Source organism: Aquarana catesbeiana, linkage group LG02, assembly GCF_042186555.1.
Source record: "Aquarana catesbeiana isolate 2022-GZ linkage group LG02, ASM4218655v1, whole genome shotgun sequence".
Lineage (NCBI taxonomy): Eukaryota > Metazoa > Chordata > Amphibia > Anura > Ranidae > Aquarana > Aquarana catesbeiana.
Genome location: NC_133325.1, coordinates 701701630 through 701720637, shown reverse-complemented (window position 1 = coordinate 701720637; position 19008 = coordinate 701701630). Strand labels below are relative to the sequence as shown.

The following is a 19008-nucleotide window of genomic DNA, read 5'->3' as shown; positions in this document are numbered from 1 at the left end:
TCAGAATTAGTTTTATACTTGTTCCAGGTCAGTGACTTAGACCACATTAAAGTTAACTTTCAGAGATTTTCCCCAGCATTAAAAACAAATATTTTTTTACTCCGTTTGACTACAGCACCTTAGAACATACCCAAGCCTTGTATACTTCTATTTACTACAGTGATTTTGATTACCCTTTTTCCATATACAGATTTGTTAATGCGCCCTTCAATGTTTATCTGTATATTAGGGAATATACACTGATCAGCCATAACATTACAAGCACCTAATGTTGAGTAGCTCCCCCTTTTGTTGCCAAAACAGCCATGACCCATCCAGGAATAGACTCCACTAGACCTGTGAAGGAATGCTGTGGAATCTATCACCAAGATGTCAATAAGAGATCACTGACTGCAATGGCTTGCCTTCTTCCTATACTGCATCCTGGTGCCATCTCTTCCCCAGGTAAGCAACGCATATGCACTGGCCATAAACATGATGTAAGAGGGACTGTGATTCATCAGACCAGGCCACCTTCTTCCATTGCTCTGTGGTCCATTTCTGATGCTCACGTGCCCATTGCAAGTGCTTCAGGTTGTGGACACAGGTCAGCATGGGCACCCTGACTGGTGTATGGCTACACAACCCCATAAGGTAACAAACTGGAATGCATTGTGTGTTTTGACACCTTTCTATCATAACCAGCATTAAAGTGAAAGGAAGGCTTGTGTATAAATAATGCCTCACAATCAGTTAAGCAATAAAAGTCCACCTGTATGTATAACATTGCTAAAAAATGTGTGTTTGCACCTTTTTTTTCCTTAAAACTCATTGCCTTCTTCAGAAAGCTATCCAAGTCTGCAAAAAACTGAACTGTACTGACCTTGGTATATTTGTCAGGTGGCGGATTCCACTGTGCCTGCTGCATGACATCATTAACAATCATTTTTGCTATTTTCCAGGCCATTTCTTCTTGGGCCTAAAAAGAGAAATAGGCAAGTAATACTGGTACATGTATGCCCTAATTATCAAAAAAATTAAATGAAAACAAATAAAAACCTATTAGAAAACCCACCGTGACAATCCCCATCAGGGACAGATAAACTCTGCCCCTGCATTAAAGAACTTACTATATTTACCTTAGTACTGACTATTTGACATTTTGGCCAGAATGAGACATTTAGGACACCTCTGGACATGGCTGCACCATCTTGACTAGTAATTTTCTGCAAGCTCTCTCCCAACTTAAAGTATGTGTAAATTTGAACCATGAATTCTCCTATTTGTTCACTTGGTCTGTTAACGCAACCTCATCTTTTAAGTTTTACAAAATATTTGGGTATTGTCTTGTGTTTGTGTGCGCCAAAATTAACTTTAGAGTATTTTTTACAGAAAATATGGGTTTAATAATTCAATGTCCTAATGACATGCAGTGAGGGAAAAAAAGTATTTGATCCCCTGATGATTTTGTATGTTTGCCCACTGACAAAGGAATGATCAGTCTATAAGTTTAATGGTAGGTTTATTTTACAAGTGAGAGACAGAACAACAACCAAAATATTCAGAAAAGCGCATTTCAAAAAACTTAGAAATTGATTTGCATTTTAATGAGTGAAATAAATATTTGGTTTCTTATCAACAAGATTTCTGGCTCTCAGGTGTCTTCTATACAGTTAACGAGCTGAGATTAGGAGCACTCTCAAAAGGTAGTGCGCTCCTAATCTCAGCTTCTTACCTGCATAAAAGACACCTGTCCACAGAAGCAATCAGATTACAATCTCTCCACCATGGCGAAGACCAAAGAGCTGTCCAAGGATGTCAGGGACAAGATTGTAGACCTACGCAAGGCTGGAATGGGCTACAAGACCATTGCCAAGCAGCTTGGTGAGAGGGTGACAACAGTTGGTGCGATTATTCGCAAATGGAAGAAACACAAAACAACTGTCAATCTCCCTTGGTCTTGGGCTCCATGCAAGATCTCACCTCGTGGAGTTTCGCGAAGGGGTCAAATACTTATTTTACTCATTAAAATGCAAAATTTATAACTTGTTTTAAATGCGTTTTTCTGGATATTTTCTGTTGTTATTGTTTCTTACTGTTAAAATAAACCTACCAATAAAATTATAATCTGACCATTTCTTTGTCAGTGGGCAAGCGCATAAAATCAGCAAGAGATCAAATACTTTTTTACCTCACTGTATGTGGGAAACTATTACACAAATGCAGTATGTAAAAACAAGACAGCAAGAATGAATAGCGACAAAATGTGACAGGCAGGTCCCCCCACCCCCATTCCCAAAATACTCTGGCTGCTTCGAGGAGACCAAAATAACTTCCAACGTAGAAAGCTGATGGTTCAACAATTTCCACAGAAACCTGCACAGAAATACAAATCGAGTATCAAGCTTGTATTCAATGCATGAGAATATTCACCTCATCTGTACTTCCCTGTACCCATTTCTTCATAGCTTGTGAGAACATTGAACCTAGAAAAGAGAAGTAATGTTACCTTTATCATCATTTCATGCTAAAATGCTATGTTCTTGGCTGTTACATTGACCCAGTTATTTAAATTTAGCCCGTTCTGACTTGCTCGCTTGTTCAAGGTCAATAACAAACATACTGGACTCAATGGTGGCAGCAACCAGCATAACTAAAAGAATGGCAGCCTCCAGTATGGGCATCCTTTAGTTGTACACAATTTCAAGGATCAGTGAACCCAAAAACTGATATTTCAATGGTAGGGTGAGCCACCTGCCAACTTGTTGTATTTCCTAGGAATTACAAAGACAAGATTTGAGAAAGTGGCAGACATTCACCTTTGGATTTTTTCACATCAGGCTCAGGTTCAGACTCTCGGATGAACTGACCCAGGTCACTAACTGTGCCAAAAGTCATTTTTCTGCAAGTAAAAAGATACACGGAAGGTATAAATGAAAGAAAAACTGTCTATTTTGCCAATCTATTTGCAATGTATTCAGTTTACTAGTAAGTGTTAATTTTCAGGCATTCTTACCCTGCATATGCTCGTTGATAAAGTGACTCGGGATCCAGGCTTGCAGCATCAACAGTTATTGCTTCATCAAAATTTTTCAAAATCTTTACATTGCTTTTTTTGACATTAACCTGTAATGACAGTAAATAAGTTAGTATCATCCATAAAAAGTGCTGAACTGACTAAAAATACGGTTCTTGCACATTTGTTTAGATGTAGATAACAGAGGCCCATTCACACTTTTCTGCTTTCTGCACGGTTTACTCCATGAAAATGCTTTTGTAGAAATCCTATTCATTGCTAGATTACATGAAGGGGTATAGCTACCTTCTTGTGCATTTTTACATAAAATAAGCTGGTCCATTGAAAAAAAAAAAAAAAGGTTAGGTTATATCTTAGAGAGGGGAAAACGATGGGGAAAATCTCTATTCTAGAATGGTTCATGCTCAATTTGCATATTGCATTAATAAAAAAAACAAATACTTTAACCACAAGGCAACATTCACCTAAAATGCACATTACTGCATGTGTATAGATGTGAAAAGACCCTTAGTGCCCCTTGCATACCACTTTTCACTTCCACCTATTTAAAATGGCATCCACACCCACGCTGAAGCACACCACAATGTACATAGAATGCTTTGCCTAAAAAAAGTGAAGTGACTTTTTGGCCAATGCCTTATGTTATTGCATTAAAGCACTGCATGTTATGTGAAATACTGCAAAGTATTGTACATTATTGGACTGCAAAGGCCTGAAGGGGCCCTCAAACTTAAGTGCTCTTGAATGTTGCTCCTGAGCAGTTTAAAGATTTGCAAATATAGCAATACTGAAGAAGCCCCTTGACCCACCTGTATAACAGAGCAGTCAAGGCACTCTCTTTTTTTATGCATTTGTGAGACTGACAATTCTAACTCTTGCAAGGACAGAGGTGCATCCAACATTAGCCTATCTGTAGGTTTTAATTTTGGGAACTTAAGTGTTGCTAAAAAAAAATTGAGCAGATAAGTTCGATATTGCAGTCCCTTTACATCTATATAATAAGGTATAAAAATCCTCAAACATTTGCACTAAGGAAGGCTTGTTATATACAATACCACACTCAGAATTGTTAAATCGCAGAAACAGTAGGGTCCTGCTGAGCTTGAGCTATCATTGCCAAAAGGTGACCCATCTGGTCTCCTTCCTCAATATATTTCTGTTTTTAAAAAAAATCTTTTATTTTCTGCTTTTGTTAAGGACAAATATCTATATGTTTTTTGCACCTCCTGCCATGCTATCTGAGTAATCTCTGATGGATTTAATATAAATGCTTCTTCTGCTGTGCTTACCACCTGCATAATATCTTTTTCCCATTTTATTGATGCTTGCTTAATTTTAGAGATCTCCTTAATAAGGTTCCCCCTTAAATATGCTTTCATTGCATCCTACAAGTGGGAATGCCGTACCTCTGTTATATAAAAAATATTCAGAAAGAGCATTATCAATGGCATCTTTGGGTGCAATTAAGTTCAGCCAGTAGGGGTTGACCCTCCAAAGCGGTGTCCCCAGATTGGAAACCGCTCGGAAATCAACCCGCACAGGCGAGTAATCAGACAAAACTTCTGGGTGCATATGAAACGGATTCAACCCCCGAAAGAACAGCAGTTGTACCAAGGGCAAAGTCTATTCTCTTCTAGACAACATTGAATATGTAAGAGAACAGGGGTCTCCAAACTTTTTAGCCCGAGGCCCACATTGTAGATTTTAAATATTAGCAGGCCGAAAAAATGTGTTATTTATAAATAAATGAATAAAAATGTAAATAGTGCTATCCGAGCCTTTCCACACGTCTGTGTCCCCCACTCCGATTACACCCCCCCCGTATCTCTCCACTCTGATCACACCCCCCTCTGCCGCCACTCCCACAGCCTTACCTCCTCCTCTGCCGACACTCCCACAGCGCTACCTCCTCCTCTGCCGACACTCCCACAGCGCTACCTCCTCCTCTGCCGCCACGCCCCCAGCCCTACCTCCTCCTCTGCCGCCACGCCCCCAGCCCTACCTCCTCCTCTGCCGCCACGCCCCCAGCCCTACCTCCTCCTCTGCCGCCACGCCCCCAGCCCTACCTCCTCCTCTGCCGCCACGCCCCCAGCCCTACCTCCTCTTCTGTCGCCACGCCCCCAGCCCTACCTCCTCCTCTGCCGCCACGCCCCTAGCCCTACCTCCTCCTCTGCCGCCACGCCCCCAGCCCTACGTCCCTCCTCTGCCGCCACTCTCCCAGCCCTACCTCCCTCCTCTGCCGCCACTCTCCCAGCCCTACCTCCCTCCTCTGCCGCCACTCCCCCAGCCCTACCTCCCTCCTCTGCCGCCACTCCCCCAGCCCTACCTCCCTCCTCTGCCGCCACTCCCCCAGCCCTACCTCCCTCCTCTGCCGCCACTCCCCCAGCCCTACCTCCCTCCTCTGCCGCCACTCCCCCAGCCCTACCTCCCTCCTCTGCCGCCACTCCCCCAGCCCTACCTCCCTCCTCTGCCGCCACTCCCCCAGCCCTACCTCCCTCCTCTGCCGCCACTCCCCCAGCCCTACCTCCCTCCTCTGCCGCCACTCCCCCAGCCCTACCTCCATCCTCTGCCGCCACTCCCCCAGCCCTACCTCCCTCCTCTGCCGCCACTCCCCCAGCCCTACCTCCCTCCTCTGCCGCCACTCCCCCAGCCCTACCTCCCTCCTCTGCCGCCACTCCCCCAGCCCTACCTCCCTCCTCTGCCGCCACTCCCCCAGCCCTACCTCCCTCCTCTGCCGCCACTCCCCCAGCCCCACCTCCCTCCTCTGCCGCCACTCCCCCAGCCCCACCTCCCTCCTCTGCCGCCACTCCCCCAGCCCTACCTCCCTCCTCTGCCGCCACTCCCCCAAGCCCTACCTCCCTCCTCTGCCGCCCACTCCCCCAGCCCTACCTCCCTCCTCTGCCGCCACTCCCCCAGCCCTACCTCCCTCCTCTGCCGCCACTCCCCCAGCCCTACCTCCCTCCTCTGCCGCCACTCCCCCAGCCCTACCTCCCTCCTCTGCCGCCACTCCCCCAGCCCTACCTCCCTCCTCTGCCGCCACTCCCCCAGCCCTACCTCCCTCCTCTGCCGCCACTCCCCCAGCCCTACCTCCCGTCTCTCCCGACACTCCACCAGCCCTTCCTCCTCCTCTGCCACCACTCCCCCAGCCCTAACGCCTCCTCTGCCGCCACGCCCCCAGCCCAACCTCCTCCTCTTTTGCCACTTCCCCAGCCTGATTCAAGCATGCACAGCCAGCCTACATCCGTGCTGCCCGACAGCGGGGCCCCTCATCCTCCCTGCACGCATAGGAATCCGTGCACCGCTCCATCTTCCTATCCCTCATTGGATCCGCTCTGACAGCGGCACACATACATCGCCTTGCATGCCTACTGCTCTTTCCCACTGCCTAAAGCGCATGGGGGGGGGAATTGAAGCAGGCAGTCTCAGAATGAGCTGTGGGCCGGATAAAACATCCAAACGGGCCAGATGTGGCTTGCGGGCTGGGGTTTGGAGACCCCTGTACTAGAACAACAAGAATATTCCCTAAGGCACTCTCTTTAATCAGACCTAGAGATAGTATGTCACAGAATACCACCAAACAGGGTTTGCTCTTAATTTCAGACATCAGTACTGGAGAGGGGTCACCACAGAATACAGTCCTCAGACTCTGACCTATTTCCAGAAATGCTAACCCTGTACTGCACACTTAACACTTCATCACCCAAAGGCATGCCTTGGGCTTTACTACGTCAGCTAAAAATATTCATTCAGATACTATTGGCACATCCAGCATACATGACTCTCCCTTCATAATACCCATGTGAATTTGTAAGCCGTTCTGTGTCATTTTAGGGCGTGAATGTGCCATTTTCTTTACACTCTGACTCCCTGTTAACTCTGAAATTTACTAGTTACACTCATCAATAATCCTAAACTGCAAAATTTCAATAAAAACGCTGGAAAAAAAAAAGCTCTAGTCTTAGTCACATGCTCAGGTATGATATGTAAAAATTCTGGCATAGAGTTTTTATCTTAGAGCAGTGAAACATAAATTATACAGTTTTCTGTTAGGGGATAAGTAACATATTAAACTAAGTTTTAAACACAATTCCTTTTGGCCATATGTTACTTTTACTTGGTCGCTCATTTCATGTTTCAGGCCCAATTCACACTGGTACAACATACACTCCGACTTTGGGAGCCCATGTTGCATGACATATACAAATGAATGGTTCCCTATGAGAGCCGTCTTAACTGGTCCAACACAAGTCGGTCAGACTTTAGAAAAGGTTCCTGCACTACTTTGGTCCGTTTTCAGCCCATTCAATATCACTGAAGTTAGATCAAAGTCGGATCCTCGTCCTAACCATCCGACTCATGACATCTGACACAGTGATTACAAAAGCAGGAAAAGGAATTTATGTCATACTGGGATTGTTTTGATTGGTCAAAGGACAAGTCAGACTATCTCAAAGTCGGCGCAAAATCGTATCCTGTTCATTCAAGTGGGATGGAAGTAGGACCAATGTCGCACGGGAAAGTTGGATGACAGTCATACAACAGTCGTGTCGTACCAGTGTGAACCCGGCCTTACAATATTACAAGTTTGCTTCTTAAATATTGCTCTCCACTAAAAGGACTGAAACACAGACTGTGAAATAATCTGTAAATCTTTGTGTTTTATCTGGATGAAGTAGAAATGCCAGTAAGCATGTAAAAAAATTAGATAAAGATTTAAGCAAAACTAGTCACATAAGCTACGGTGCATAAGCTAGCAAAAGTGCCATTTTACCCACTTGCGTTATAGCAAAATGACGGCTACAGCGCAGTTGGCTAGTTCTGGGAGGTCGTCATATGATGTCCTCCCGTGATCCTTCCCCCCATGCACACACTGCAACACGCATCCGGCATGCTCTCTGATCGCTGTGTCCTTTGAACACAGCTGATCACAGATCGGGGCAAAGAGCCAATCACAGCGTTTTTTTTTACCATATGACCAGTTGTGTCCAATCACAGCTGATCATGATGTAAACACACGTGCCGGTTATCGGCATTGCTTTCCTTACGCTGCCACATCGTGAGGAGAGAGCGGATAACCAGCTAGTGTGAAAGGGGATATCAGCACTGATCATCAGATTCTTGATTACCAGTGCAGCCCCATCACTGCCGCTGCCCATCAGCGTACATTAGTGAAGGAGGAAAATTACCTAAGAAACACAAATTTTTGGTCTTTTTTCATTTGTTTAGCAAAAATAAAAACCCAGTGGTGATTAAATACCACCAAAAGAAAGCTCTATTTGTGTGAAAAAAAATGATACAAATTTCATATAGGTACAGTGCTGCATGACCACGCAATTGTCATTCAAAGTAAAAGCTGAAAATTGGCCTGGGCAGGAAGGGGCTAAAAGTGCCCAGTAGGCAAGTGGTTAAAGGAAACCTGTGCTAAAGGAAATACACAAGCTGCCACTGTTAACCTCTCCTTTTGAAACAGGAAGCCATTGGCTGCTATGTTGATCCAAAGGCTTTAATAATTTCTAAGTCACTGACCTAAAACAGAGTATTCTTATTTCACCTTTAATTCATGCCTGCAAAACTTCTCAGTGTTTCAGAGAGTTGAATGTCTGAAACCGTCAGGTGCGTTGTATTTTTAGGAGGTCAGCAATGGTAGTTATCCCATTTGTCTCACTACACGTTTCCTTGAAATTAGCGGGTTCCTTTTGAGGAAAGTCAATACTTGCATACTGTAATATAGACTTTAAATGCTTTCTGGCACAATCCTAAAGAAATGACTTCTCTGAAGGACATCTCTGTTCCCCCTACCTCAGGTAGATCACCATCTGCAAAGTCAGATAATGTATGCCTACATAACAGGTAGTAAATTTCATGCCAGATTCCCTTTGATAACAAAGTAAGAAAAATAGTCTGCTGCAACCCGCAGCAGCTGAAGAGCAACTCAAGCACTTAAAATCAGTATAACTAATGAAAGTTGATAGTTGGTTGACACACACAGTCTTCTGCATCACACGTTAGGTCAACCTAACATATCTTTTAACTAACAGAATATAGTAGCAAAACACAATCTTCCGGTAGTTGTCTTCCTTACTAAACAAATCTCCTTTCGTGCATTGAAGCAGCCCTGCAAAGCTTTATGGGATTACAGGGGACATGGTGGAGCTCCCACTTACAGTGGATATAAAAAGTCTACACACCCCTGTTAAAATGTCAGTTTTCTGTGATGTAAAAAATGAGACAAAGATAAATCATTTCAGAACTTTTTCCACCTTTAATGTGACCTATAAACTGTACAACAAACTGAAAACTTTTAGGCGGAGGGAAGTAAAACTAATAATAAAAAAAATAAAATAAAATAATAATAATAATAATAATAATAATAATAATAATAATAATTGTGCACACCCTTAACCACTTTCTTACAGGGCACTTACACCCCCTTCCTGCCCAGGCCATTTTTCAGCTTTCAGCGCTGTCCCACTTTGAATGACAATTGCATGGTCATGCTACACTGTACCCAGATTAAATTTTTATCATTTTCACAAAAATAGAGCTTTCTTTTGGTGGTATTTAATTACTTCTGTTTTTTTTTTTTTTTTTTTTACTAAAAAATAAATCAATAAAAAAAACCATAATTTTGAAAAAAACATTTTTTAATTAGTTTCTGTCAGTAAATTTTGTAACTAAGCAATTTTGCTCCTTCACTGATGTGCACTGATGGGGCAGCACTGATAGGCTGAACTGGTGGGCATTGATGAAGTGGCACTTATGGGCACTGATGAGGCGGCACCAATATGCCGCACTTATGGGCGCTGATAGGTGGCACTGATGAGCACTGATGGGGGGGTACTGATGGGCACTGTTAAGTGGCACTGATAGGTGGCACTGGTGGGCAGGGATAGGCGGTACTGATGAGCGACACTGATGGGCATTGATGGACAGCAGTGATGGGCAGCACTGATAGCGAGCACTGACTGGCATCACTAACAGGCACTGATTGGTGGCACCTGTGGGCAGTGGTGGGCAATGCTGGGCACTGATTGGCGACACTGTTGGCGCTATATTTTAATCAGGGCACTGAAATATGGCTACCTGGAGTTGTTCTGTAAACAGAATGTTACCCAGTTTTTGGTAATGTCACTGTTGTGCCATATTTTCTCCACTTGATGGCGACTGTCTTCACTGTGTTCCATGGTATATCTAATGCCTTGTAAATTATTTTTGTACCTTTCTCCTGACTGATACCTTTTAACAATGAGATCCCTCTGACGCTTTGAAAGCTCTCTGCAGATCATGACTTTTGCTGTTGGATGCGACTAAGAAAATGTCAGGAAAGACCTAAAGAACAGCTGAATTTTATTCAGGTTTAATTAGGAGCACTTTAAATGATGGCATGTGTGTACTGACTCCTATTCAACATGAGTTTGAATGCGATTGCTTAATTCTGAACACAGCTACATCCCCAGTTATAATAGGGTGTGCACACTTATGCAACCACATTATTTTAGTTTTCTGTTTTTAACCCCCCCCTAAAAGATTCCAGTTTGGTTTTCAACTGACTTGTACAGTTTATAGGTCACATTAAAAGGTGGAAAAAGTTCTGAATTGATTTATCGATGTGTCATTTTTTACATCACAGAAACCTGACAAATTTAACAGGGGTGTGTAGACTTTTTATATCCACTGTACATGTAAAATGATTCACCTAACAGCAAAGTACCTACAGTCACCTTTCTGTTCAGCTCCTATGAATAAAAAAAAAAAAAAAAAAAAAAAAGTTTCCTGTAAAGTGGCCCCAGCTGGCTAAGCAACCTAGCTATAAAGCAGACAGAGATGGCCATGTGGGTTTACTGCTCCTAAACTGTATTAGTTTTAAATGTATAAAGACATAGGAGAATCCCATTAAACAGAAAACTATATTACTGTTAAGCAGCACCTGAGAGCTGGAGTTCTCAGAAGAGCCAGAATACAGCTCATGGTTGGGTGTGCCTTGACTCCCTTGACCAGCATTGCCTGCTGTACTCCAACTGTAGTCTTCTCCTCGAACTGAGTGGATGAGATCATTCAAGTATTTGTAATATAGATTGCTGGAGAGAAAACCAGGCAAGAAGACCTGAAACAAAGAATAAATGTATATTAGTTCTAATAATGATACTAATATAAAATATTAATACTGTAAGTTGTATTCAGATGCAGAAAAAGAAGCACATACATTACCTGGAGAGAGCTGTTGCAATCTCTTCTAAAAATATTACATTTTCAACAGCGCTCTTGTAAAAAGACACCCAACACCCTGGCACCTATTCTCGGTGCCAAATTTAGCTCCAAAAACCTAGGAGATAGGGAGCTGCACCTGACTCTCCAGATATTTAAAAGATCCAGACAGAGGAATGGGACAATCAGCAGGGACCACTACATGTTCATCAATGGGAAATAGAGACGACGTGGCCCAGTTACTCCTAAAGCCAGAGAAGTCCCCATATTCCTGAATCAGCCCAAAGGCAGCTGAAAGAGAGGGGCCCGGATCCTGCAAATATAGTAGCATGTCATCTGCATACAATGACACGTTTTGCTCCAGCTGCCACACTCGAAGACCAGAGAAGGTATCACTAGACCTCAACTTAGTCGCTAGGGGCTCTTTGGCCAGGGCAAACAGGAGTGGAGATAATGGGCACCCCTGTCTAATCCCACAAAAAATAGGAAAAGGCTCAGAGATAATACCATTAACCCATAATCTCACCAATGGTTCAGTGTATAATAGTTTCACCCAGGAGATAAAAAAACGGGGCCAAACCCATAGGATTCCAGATGCTGAAACGGGTAAGGCCACTCAAAGTCAAAAGCCTTCTTCATGTCTAAGGAAGCCACCACCCATGTCCCAGAATTGTCATGTCTAGCCTGAAGGTTCAGAAAGAGACTCCTAACATTCATCTGAGCACATCTACCTGGGATAAATACCGTTTGATCCGCATTCACAAGCTTGAGAACAGCTTTTCTACATACTGCCCAATAAATCAATTTAAACACAACATAATCAGATTACTTGTGACTGCACATGTGGTCTATGAAAACTTAATGAAGACAGACTTCTTTTTATACTGGCAGAGAGACACGTGCTCCAATAAGCAAACAAAAGTTTGTCAGAATGTCATGATCTCACCTTCTCCATAGTGGTCCAAGCCTGACGCAAGGGGGTGGTGAAGCAGTTTGGGAGTGGGCCACCCTCCCGGCAGATGTTGGACTCAATTTCCAGACGCACAGTGTCATCAAAACCTAAAGGGTGTGTTGCTTGCAGAGAAAAATACCTAAAGAGTATAAAAAAAACAACTTATCAAATCACTTAGATTTACACACCTCCAGTTTGTAAAATATTTAATACAGGCTGATAGGATATAGCATGATATCATCCATTCTAGAATATAAGAAATTTAAACTGCATCTTAAACAACTAATACTTACTTATCATAGAGGATCATGGCATCATTTTGCGCCTCCTGCCCATCATACTGGCCATTCTTAGCTGCAAGCTGAGACTGGAAGTTGTCAGCAGCCAACCAGAACTGCAATATGTTTACGGCATCCTCCTTCTCCATGTACTGTGAAAAACAATACTTTATTACTTCACTGAACCCAATAGATTTTTTTAGAATGGATAATAAAAAATGCAAAGCAACACTTGAAGAAGGTCAAGAGTTACAGAAAGTAACCCTTTATTGATGCATGGGGACCTCTCCAAGCAATCGGCTATTCTGATATACTTTATAAAGCAATAATGACTGCTCATTTGTGTGACATAATTTCTGAACTAAAGTCATATGAACTTACACAATCAGACCATGCAAAACTGCAGAGATGTTGTGCAAAGTGCAGTAACCAGAATAAGCTTTGAGAATGCCAACAATCAGTAAAGAGATGATATCTGATTTGGTGCAATTACCCTTTGCATTTAAAGGGTAACTCCACTGTCATGAGGGGAAAAAAAAAGAAAGAAAAAAAAAAAGAAAGAAAAAAATAATATAGCGTATACAATTGCGACACGTCATATTGTAATTGAAATGTTATTAAAAATGACCTTTCCCTTTTCAATCTGTAGTCACTGTAATTTTCTGAAAAAGCATTGCAATATGGCTACCTGGAGTTGCTCTGTACACAGAATGTGTACAGACTGCCCCCCAGAAACATTTTCTGCTTGTGGGATTGGCTCACCGATTTTCCCAGAAGTCTGCCTAAGATACAAGTCAAATTTCAGGCATCCCCTGGAACAAAGATGTATTATATTTTGGTGAGATACTCCCGATAGGAACATGTCTAAAGGGGTGCAGACCCAGCAGCTTTCCTCATTAGTGCTCTGCAGCTGCACAGTTGATTGATATTTATGAAACCACTCTAATTTGACCCACTTAGCACAGGGGCACAAAGGAACAAGCAGTCATTTCTTCAGAATAACAAAAAGGTAGGAATCTGCAACAAAGGTTGTTATAATCCTTGTAATGTACATAGATCTCACAGAGGGGAATGTTTTTTTCTCAACAAAAGTGGAGTTACGCTTTAATGAAAAGTGATTTAATCCATTAAAAGATACCGAACGAGAACCCTCAGTTCAAGCTTATAGCAAATCCCAGCAACTATTCTGCAATTGATAAAGTCCCATACAATTGTTAAATGTGGGATCTGCCTTCACTTTAGGGAGATTTCCTCTCATCTCTAGTTGAGTACCTGGATAAGGAAGTTTGGAAAATTATCTCCCATGGGGACAAAGAGCATTACAATCTAGAGATTCACCGAAATGTCAGCCACCGAAACATATCGGGTGAAAATGGTGTTATTGGAATTTTGCCGATAAGAAAAAAAGGTGCCGAAAATGGCGATTTTACTGCAATTTTATTGCGCTTATGGTGTGTTTTATAAGTCATGTGACTCAAAAACCGCAGCAAAAATTTAGCAGGGGTGCATTATTGATGCTCTCTTGCTGCGTTTTCAATGCATTTTACTGGGGAGGTACGTTTTTGGTGCATTTTTCTTTGAGGCCCCTTTTACACTGCTGTGACTTGAAAATTGCAAGATTTTGCGGCCACAATTTTTCCGCGATTTCAGGGAATGCCTGTGAAAAATTGGGGTCTATGGACCTCAACTCACATCAAAGTCGGACCAAAGGAGTACTGGGACTACTCTGAAGTCCCACAGATATGAATGGTTATCATGGGGTACGACTTGTCATGCGACTCGGATGTCCAAAGTCGCAGGAAAAAAAATCACACAAGTGTGAAAGGGGCTTTACTGACCAAACATGCAGCAAGCAAGATTTTTAACACCACAATGGAAACACAACTGTGACCAGTGTGAAGACATACATAGAATTTAAAGGGATGCATTTTTCTTGCGCTAAAAAGTGCCAATAATGGCCGACAATCCACTCATGATATTAAAAGGTTGAATATAATAAAATTTTATGTAAAAATATATATATTAAAAACTGTCATTTTCGGTTTTCGGCCACGTGCATCCTGCCTTTTTGGTTTCAACACCAAAATTTCCATTCGATGCACCTCTACCAGAATTCTAACAGAGATTGTAGTAATTCTCTAAAGTTCTGGCTAGATATCCACTTTACCAAGCGATTAAAGCAGTACAAATGCATTTTGGGATTCTGCTGTCTGTATTACATTTTATACAGAGTATAATGGCACCTAAAACTAAGCAGTCACTGTTAGGCTGCATTAACATTAGCGCGTCTCCAAAGTCACACGATTTCCAGTGCGACTTTGGAACGCGACTGATGCAATTTTCGGTGCAACTTTACACTCAATGGATCTAAGTCATATCAAAAGTCGCACCAAAGTAATGCAGGAACCTTTTAAAAGTCGTGCAGTCCTGCATTTTGTAATCTGGGGAAGATGTGAGGGGTTCTGTAGCAACAGTGGGAGGGGACAGAAGCCTGAAGAAGAGGTATGAATCAGATATTTTATTATTATTTAATAATTACCTACCGCCGTACATCTTTAAATGGCAAAGTGATGGACACTTATTTCTGCAATGTTTTTTATAACCACCAATACAGAAATAACCACCATGCGACCAGTGCACCCATTAATGCTTGTGAACTGTTCAAAAACAATGTGTACAGAGCTGATCCAAGCAGCTCTGTACCTTGGGAATGTGTTTACTGGTCACAGATATAGCAATCACAGATGTAAGCTGTGTAGTCTGGAGGAAGGGAAGGAAAGGGGAACTAATGAATGAATGAGTCATTCCTTAGTTCCCAATCTCTGTACAAATCACAGCAGCAGGAGATAGTAATTAAAGTTTTTTTTTTTTTTTTAACTCCCACTCCTCCTCTCCTATACATCTGATCTCCATACTGTCTCTTAAGTGACTTGTGTATTAACCCTTTAACTGCCTTACCCCGCACATCTGCACCTTTACCCCATCATCTTCATCCTCCTACTGTATGTGACCTGTACATCAACCTGTTCACCACCTCCTCGCACTGTGTATGGCCTGTACGAGTTCTATCTAGTGCACCAATACCAAAGTTCCGTGTTTAACTCCCCTCAATACCAGTATGTTTCTTTGTTTCCAAAAATTGTGGCAAAAATGAGACTGACCTTAGGGTGTCTACTTTTCAAAAAGGGATCATTTTGTGGTGTTTGCACCATCCTTATCATTTTTAATTGTAACACAAAGGGAAACTTCCGTGTGTGTGTGTGTGTGTAAATAATAATAATTAAAAAAAAAAACAAACTCAGTGGCTTTTAAATACTGCCAAAAAACTCCATATTTGAGAAAGCAAGATAAATGAATGTGCATACAGTGGTGCATGATAGAGTAACTGTGAAATTATCAAAGCACTGGAAAATGGTCTGGTAATAAATCAGTAATAGAGGTTGGTACTCAACTGGCTAATGAGCATACAGGTTTGTTTTATGGTGTCCAAACCAAACCCATGTGCACCTGAGCCCACAGGCTGCTTGCTCTACAATTATCCAATCTGCCATACTGCCTCTTTTAACAAACTAAGAAAAGATGAAAACATACATGGCCAAATTAAAAAGGAGAAGTACAGCCAAAGCTCATTTGGCTATACTTCTGTGGATCACAGGAGTGCAATTCATTTTGCACTCCTGTGACCAGTTTTCAGCAGAGAGCAGGCTGAAGTGCGCTCTCTGCTGACGTCACAGAAGTCAGTCCATGGGCTGCATCATCACAACAATGTTAGTCAGGATCTGCCAGGTCCCTTGACCGACACCCCGCTCAGCCTCCCACCAAGTCGCTGAGAGAGTGAACCGGCTGCTCCGCCCCCTCCACAGCTCAGCGCTCCAGTGAGTGAGGAGGGAGCAGAGCAGAGAGCGGCGACTGACAGTCTGTCACAGTCTGCTCACGGAGCTGTCAAAAACTAAGTGACTGGCGGTGTTCTATCGCTCAGTTCTCAGTGTAAAGGCGCTGGGGGACCGATGCTGCATCCACCTAGGTAAATAGGATACTGAAAAAAAACCCCAACCCCATACTTCTCTTTACATAATTGACAATGAGCAACATAAAAGATGAGTGATGAAACCAGAAAAAAATTGAGTACTCTTACCTCTGAAAAGTAAAAGAGTGCCGATTCGCAGAACAATATATCTGACAGGTAAACTATTCCACTGGTCAACACTTCAATCTGATATTTACAGAAATGCTGACTGCGCAAAAATTCAGGAAAGTGCCTGTACAACAGGGAGGAAACAATTAGTAGCTCTCGGACATTGATTATAAACAAACATAGCCAAAGTAAGAGTAAGATTTTGGAAGTATATTTATGTTAACCTTCCTCTAGTTTTAGCCATTAGGCCCATAAAAACATTTCTTTAGGTAAGGAGGGTGGGGGAACAGTTTGAGGGTGGGTTGTTGGGGATTACGACCATGTTTCAGGTCACACCCTAAAATTGGGTGTAACATGAAACACGTTCAGAAAGATGGAGTATGTCTTTTTTTGTGTCAGTGTAAACATGCCCCACTGATTAGTATCCCGCCACCATACATACAGTGGTAAAAACTTACTCTTGTTCCATGGCATTAAATACTATGGCCTGTGCTGTAACAAAGCAGTTGGGGTCCACTTGCCCATCTTCGCCACAGATCTTAGCTGCAAATAATAATAATAAAAAAAAAACCATGCCATCAGATCATTCCCAAAAGGCAGAGCTGCAAACACCTATTCTCTGTGTAACTGTGTTAAAAAGTTGTTGCTGGAGATAGTAACAATCACATTTTTTTTCATTAAGGATGCATTCAGTAGAACAAAGACTGAATTTAGGCTCTGTTCACATTAGCGCGTCTCCAAAGTCACACAATTTCCAGTGCAAGTTGGGAGCGACTTGATCTGACTTTACATTCTCTGGACCAAAGTCGCATCAGAAGTCACACCAAAGTAGTGCAGGCACCTCTTCACTTTAAGTCGCACCAATTTGAACAGATGGCATTAAAAAGAATGGTCTAAAGCTGAGCTAAACCATTTCTAACATTAACCAAAATGTTTAAACCCCAAGATGCGCTAAGGATTACTTGCTCATTTACAATCTTCCTTGTATTTTACACAAGGACGGCAATTGTTTTTTAGTTTCTATATCACTGTAAACTTTTCTTCTGCATAACAAAGTTTACGAGAGCTCTGATGTTTTACACTGAAATGTAGGTAAAGAATTACAGTAGGGCTGAAAGAGCTCTGTGTTATACAGTATATTGAATTGTATGGTAACTGTAATGTTTGCCCTAATGTTGCAAAGCACTGTGCAAACTGCTGGCGCCATATAAAGCCTGTTTAATATAGCAAAAAATGGCAACCAACATTTTTTATACTGAGAAACTCCAGGCAGATGAAGAACGCAAAATAATGCAGCTGCATCTTCACTGACACACACATAGGGTCCAATCACACTACTGCATTGTGGTAATGTAATTTAAATTAAATCGCTATGATGTGGTATCATTCTTTCAGAATGGACCCCAAAACCCCTTGCAGACTAAAGATGGAAGAGTAACTTGGGTTTAGCAATTTCAAAAGGCAGCAGTACTTTCATAAGCCCAGTTGTGAATGTTTATCTTTATAAAAACAAAAAAAAAAAGTGAATGCTTGAATGCAATGTTTGGATTAAAGTTTTTCTGTATTAGCCATCCCAGAGGAGAACATGAACAAAACTCTGACTTAGTCTCTCCCTTGTCACAAGACAGAGACACGAGACCCTATTACACACAAGTCATGTGGTCTTCACGCTAATAGGGAAGATCTCTGAACTAATCCACATAAAAGAAGCTGCACTGAATCTTTTATCAGGATTTCTCCCACATATTTGGCTATATTTGAAATGTATACCTTAAAGATGATTTGGATGAACATGACCGTCAGATGGGTTTCATTCATCATTAGTGCTCATCATTACACTATTACAGCTTTTCATTAAAAGACAATCTCTGGGCTCACATGCTACTAGTCCGCAAACACTCTACATAAAACACATTTTATGAGAGTTGAAGGGAAAAGCTACAGAAAAATGTTGCATTCTACAGAGGAGCTCGTCCCCTTTCACACAGGCTTTCCGATTATGTCCCCCTGTCAGTTTTTCAGGTGGACTTGATCGGAAGCTCCATTCAGCTCTATGGAGTGGCGGATGTCAGCGGTATAAAGGAGCAGCATTGCCACCCTAGAACAGAACTACAGACCCCCCCCACCCGCACCCCCCGTCAACATAGGGGGGAGATGTTCTGCAGTCTATATAGATAGCTGGAAACACACAACATACAGTATATATTATGAAGTAATCACTTTATCGCAGAACTAGCAGTATTGAATCACATACCTACAATATCACTTCTTATCTCCTCACTGATCGGTATTGGTTTAGCAGCATCCGGAGAAATGTATTTGGTGAATGTATTTACAGCATCTCGCTCTATACCTAACAAGAAAAAAAAAAAGCTTAATATAGAACATAGAAGTTTAAAACTAGTGAGCCAGTATATTATAC

At 42.2% G+C, this 19008-nt stretch overlaps 1 protein-coding gene across 1 annotated transcript in view; it reads right to left on the bottom strand.

Moving 5' to 3' along the window:
- Nucleotides 1–19008, bottom strand: part of AKAP10 (A-kinase anchoring protein 10) — a 64502-nt gene that overhangs the window by 6224 nt on the left and 39270 nt on the right. The window contains exons 5-14 of the mRNA XM_073616920.1: nt 18841–18939; nt 17045–17129; nt 16587–16710; nt 12467–12603; nt 12168–12312; nt 10944–11120; nt 2996–3105; nt 2799–2881; nt 2413–2465; nt 863–958 (exon numbers count right to left, since the gene is read on the bottom strand). Coding sequence (XP_073473021.1) covers nt 863–958; nt 2413–2465; nt 2799–2881; nt 2996–3105; nt 10944–11120; nt 12168–12312; nt 12467–12603; nt 16587–16710; nt 17045–17129; nt 18841–18939 — 1109 coding nt within the window. The remainder of the gene's footprint in view (nt 1–862; nt 959–2412; nt 2466–2798; nt 2882–2995; nt 3106–10943; nt 11121–12167; nt 12313–12466; nt 12604–16586; nt 16711–17044; nt 17130–18840; nt 18940–19008) is intronic.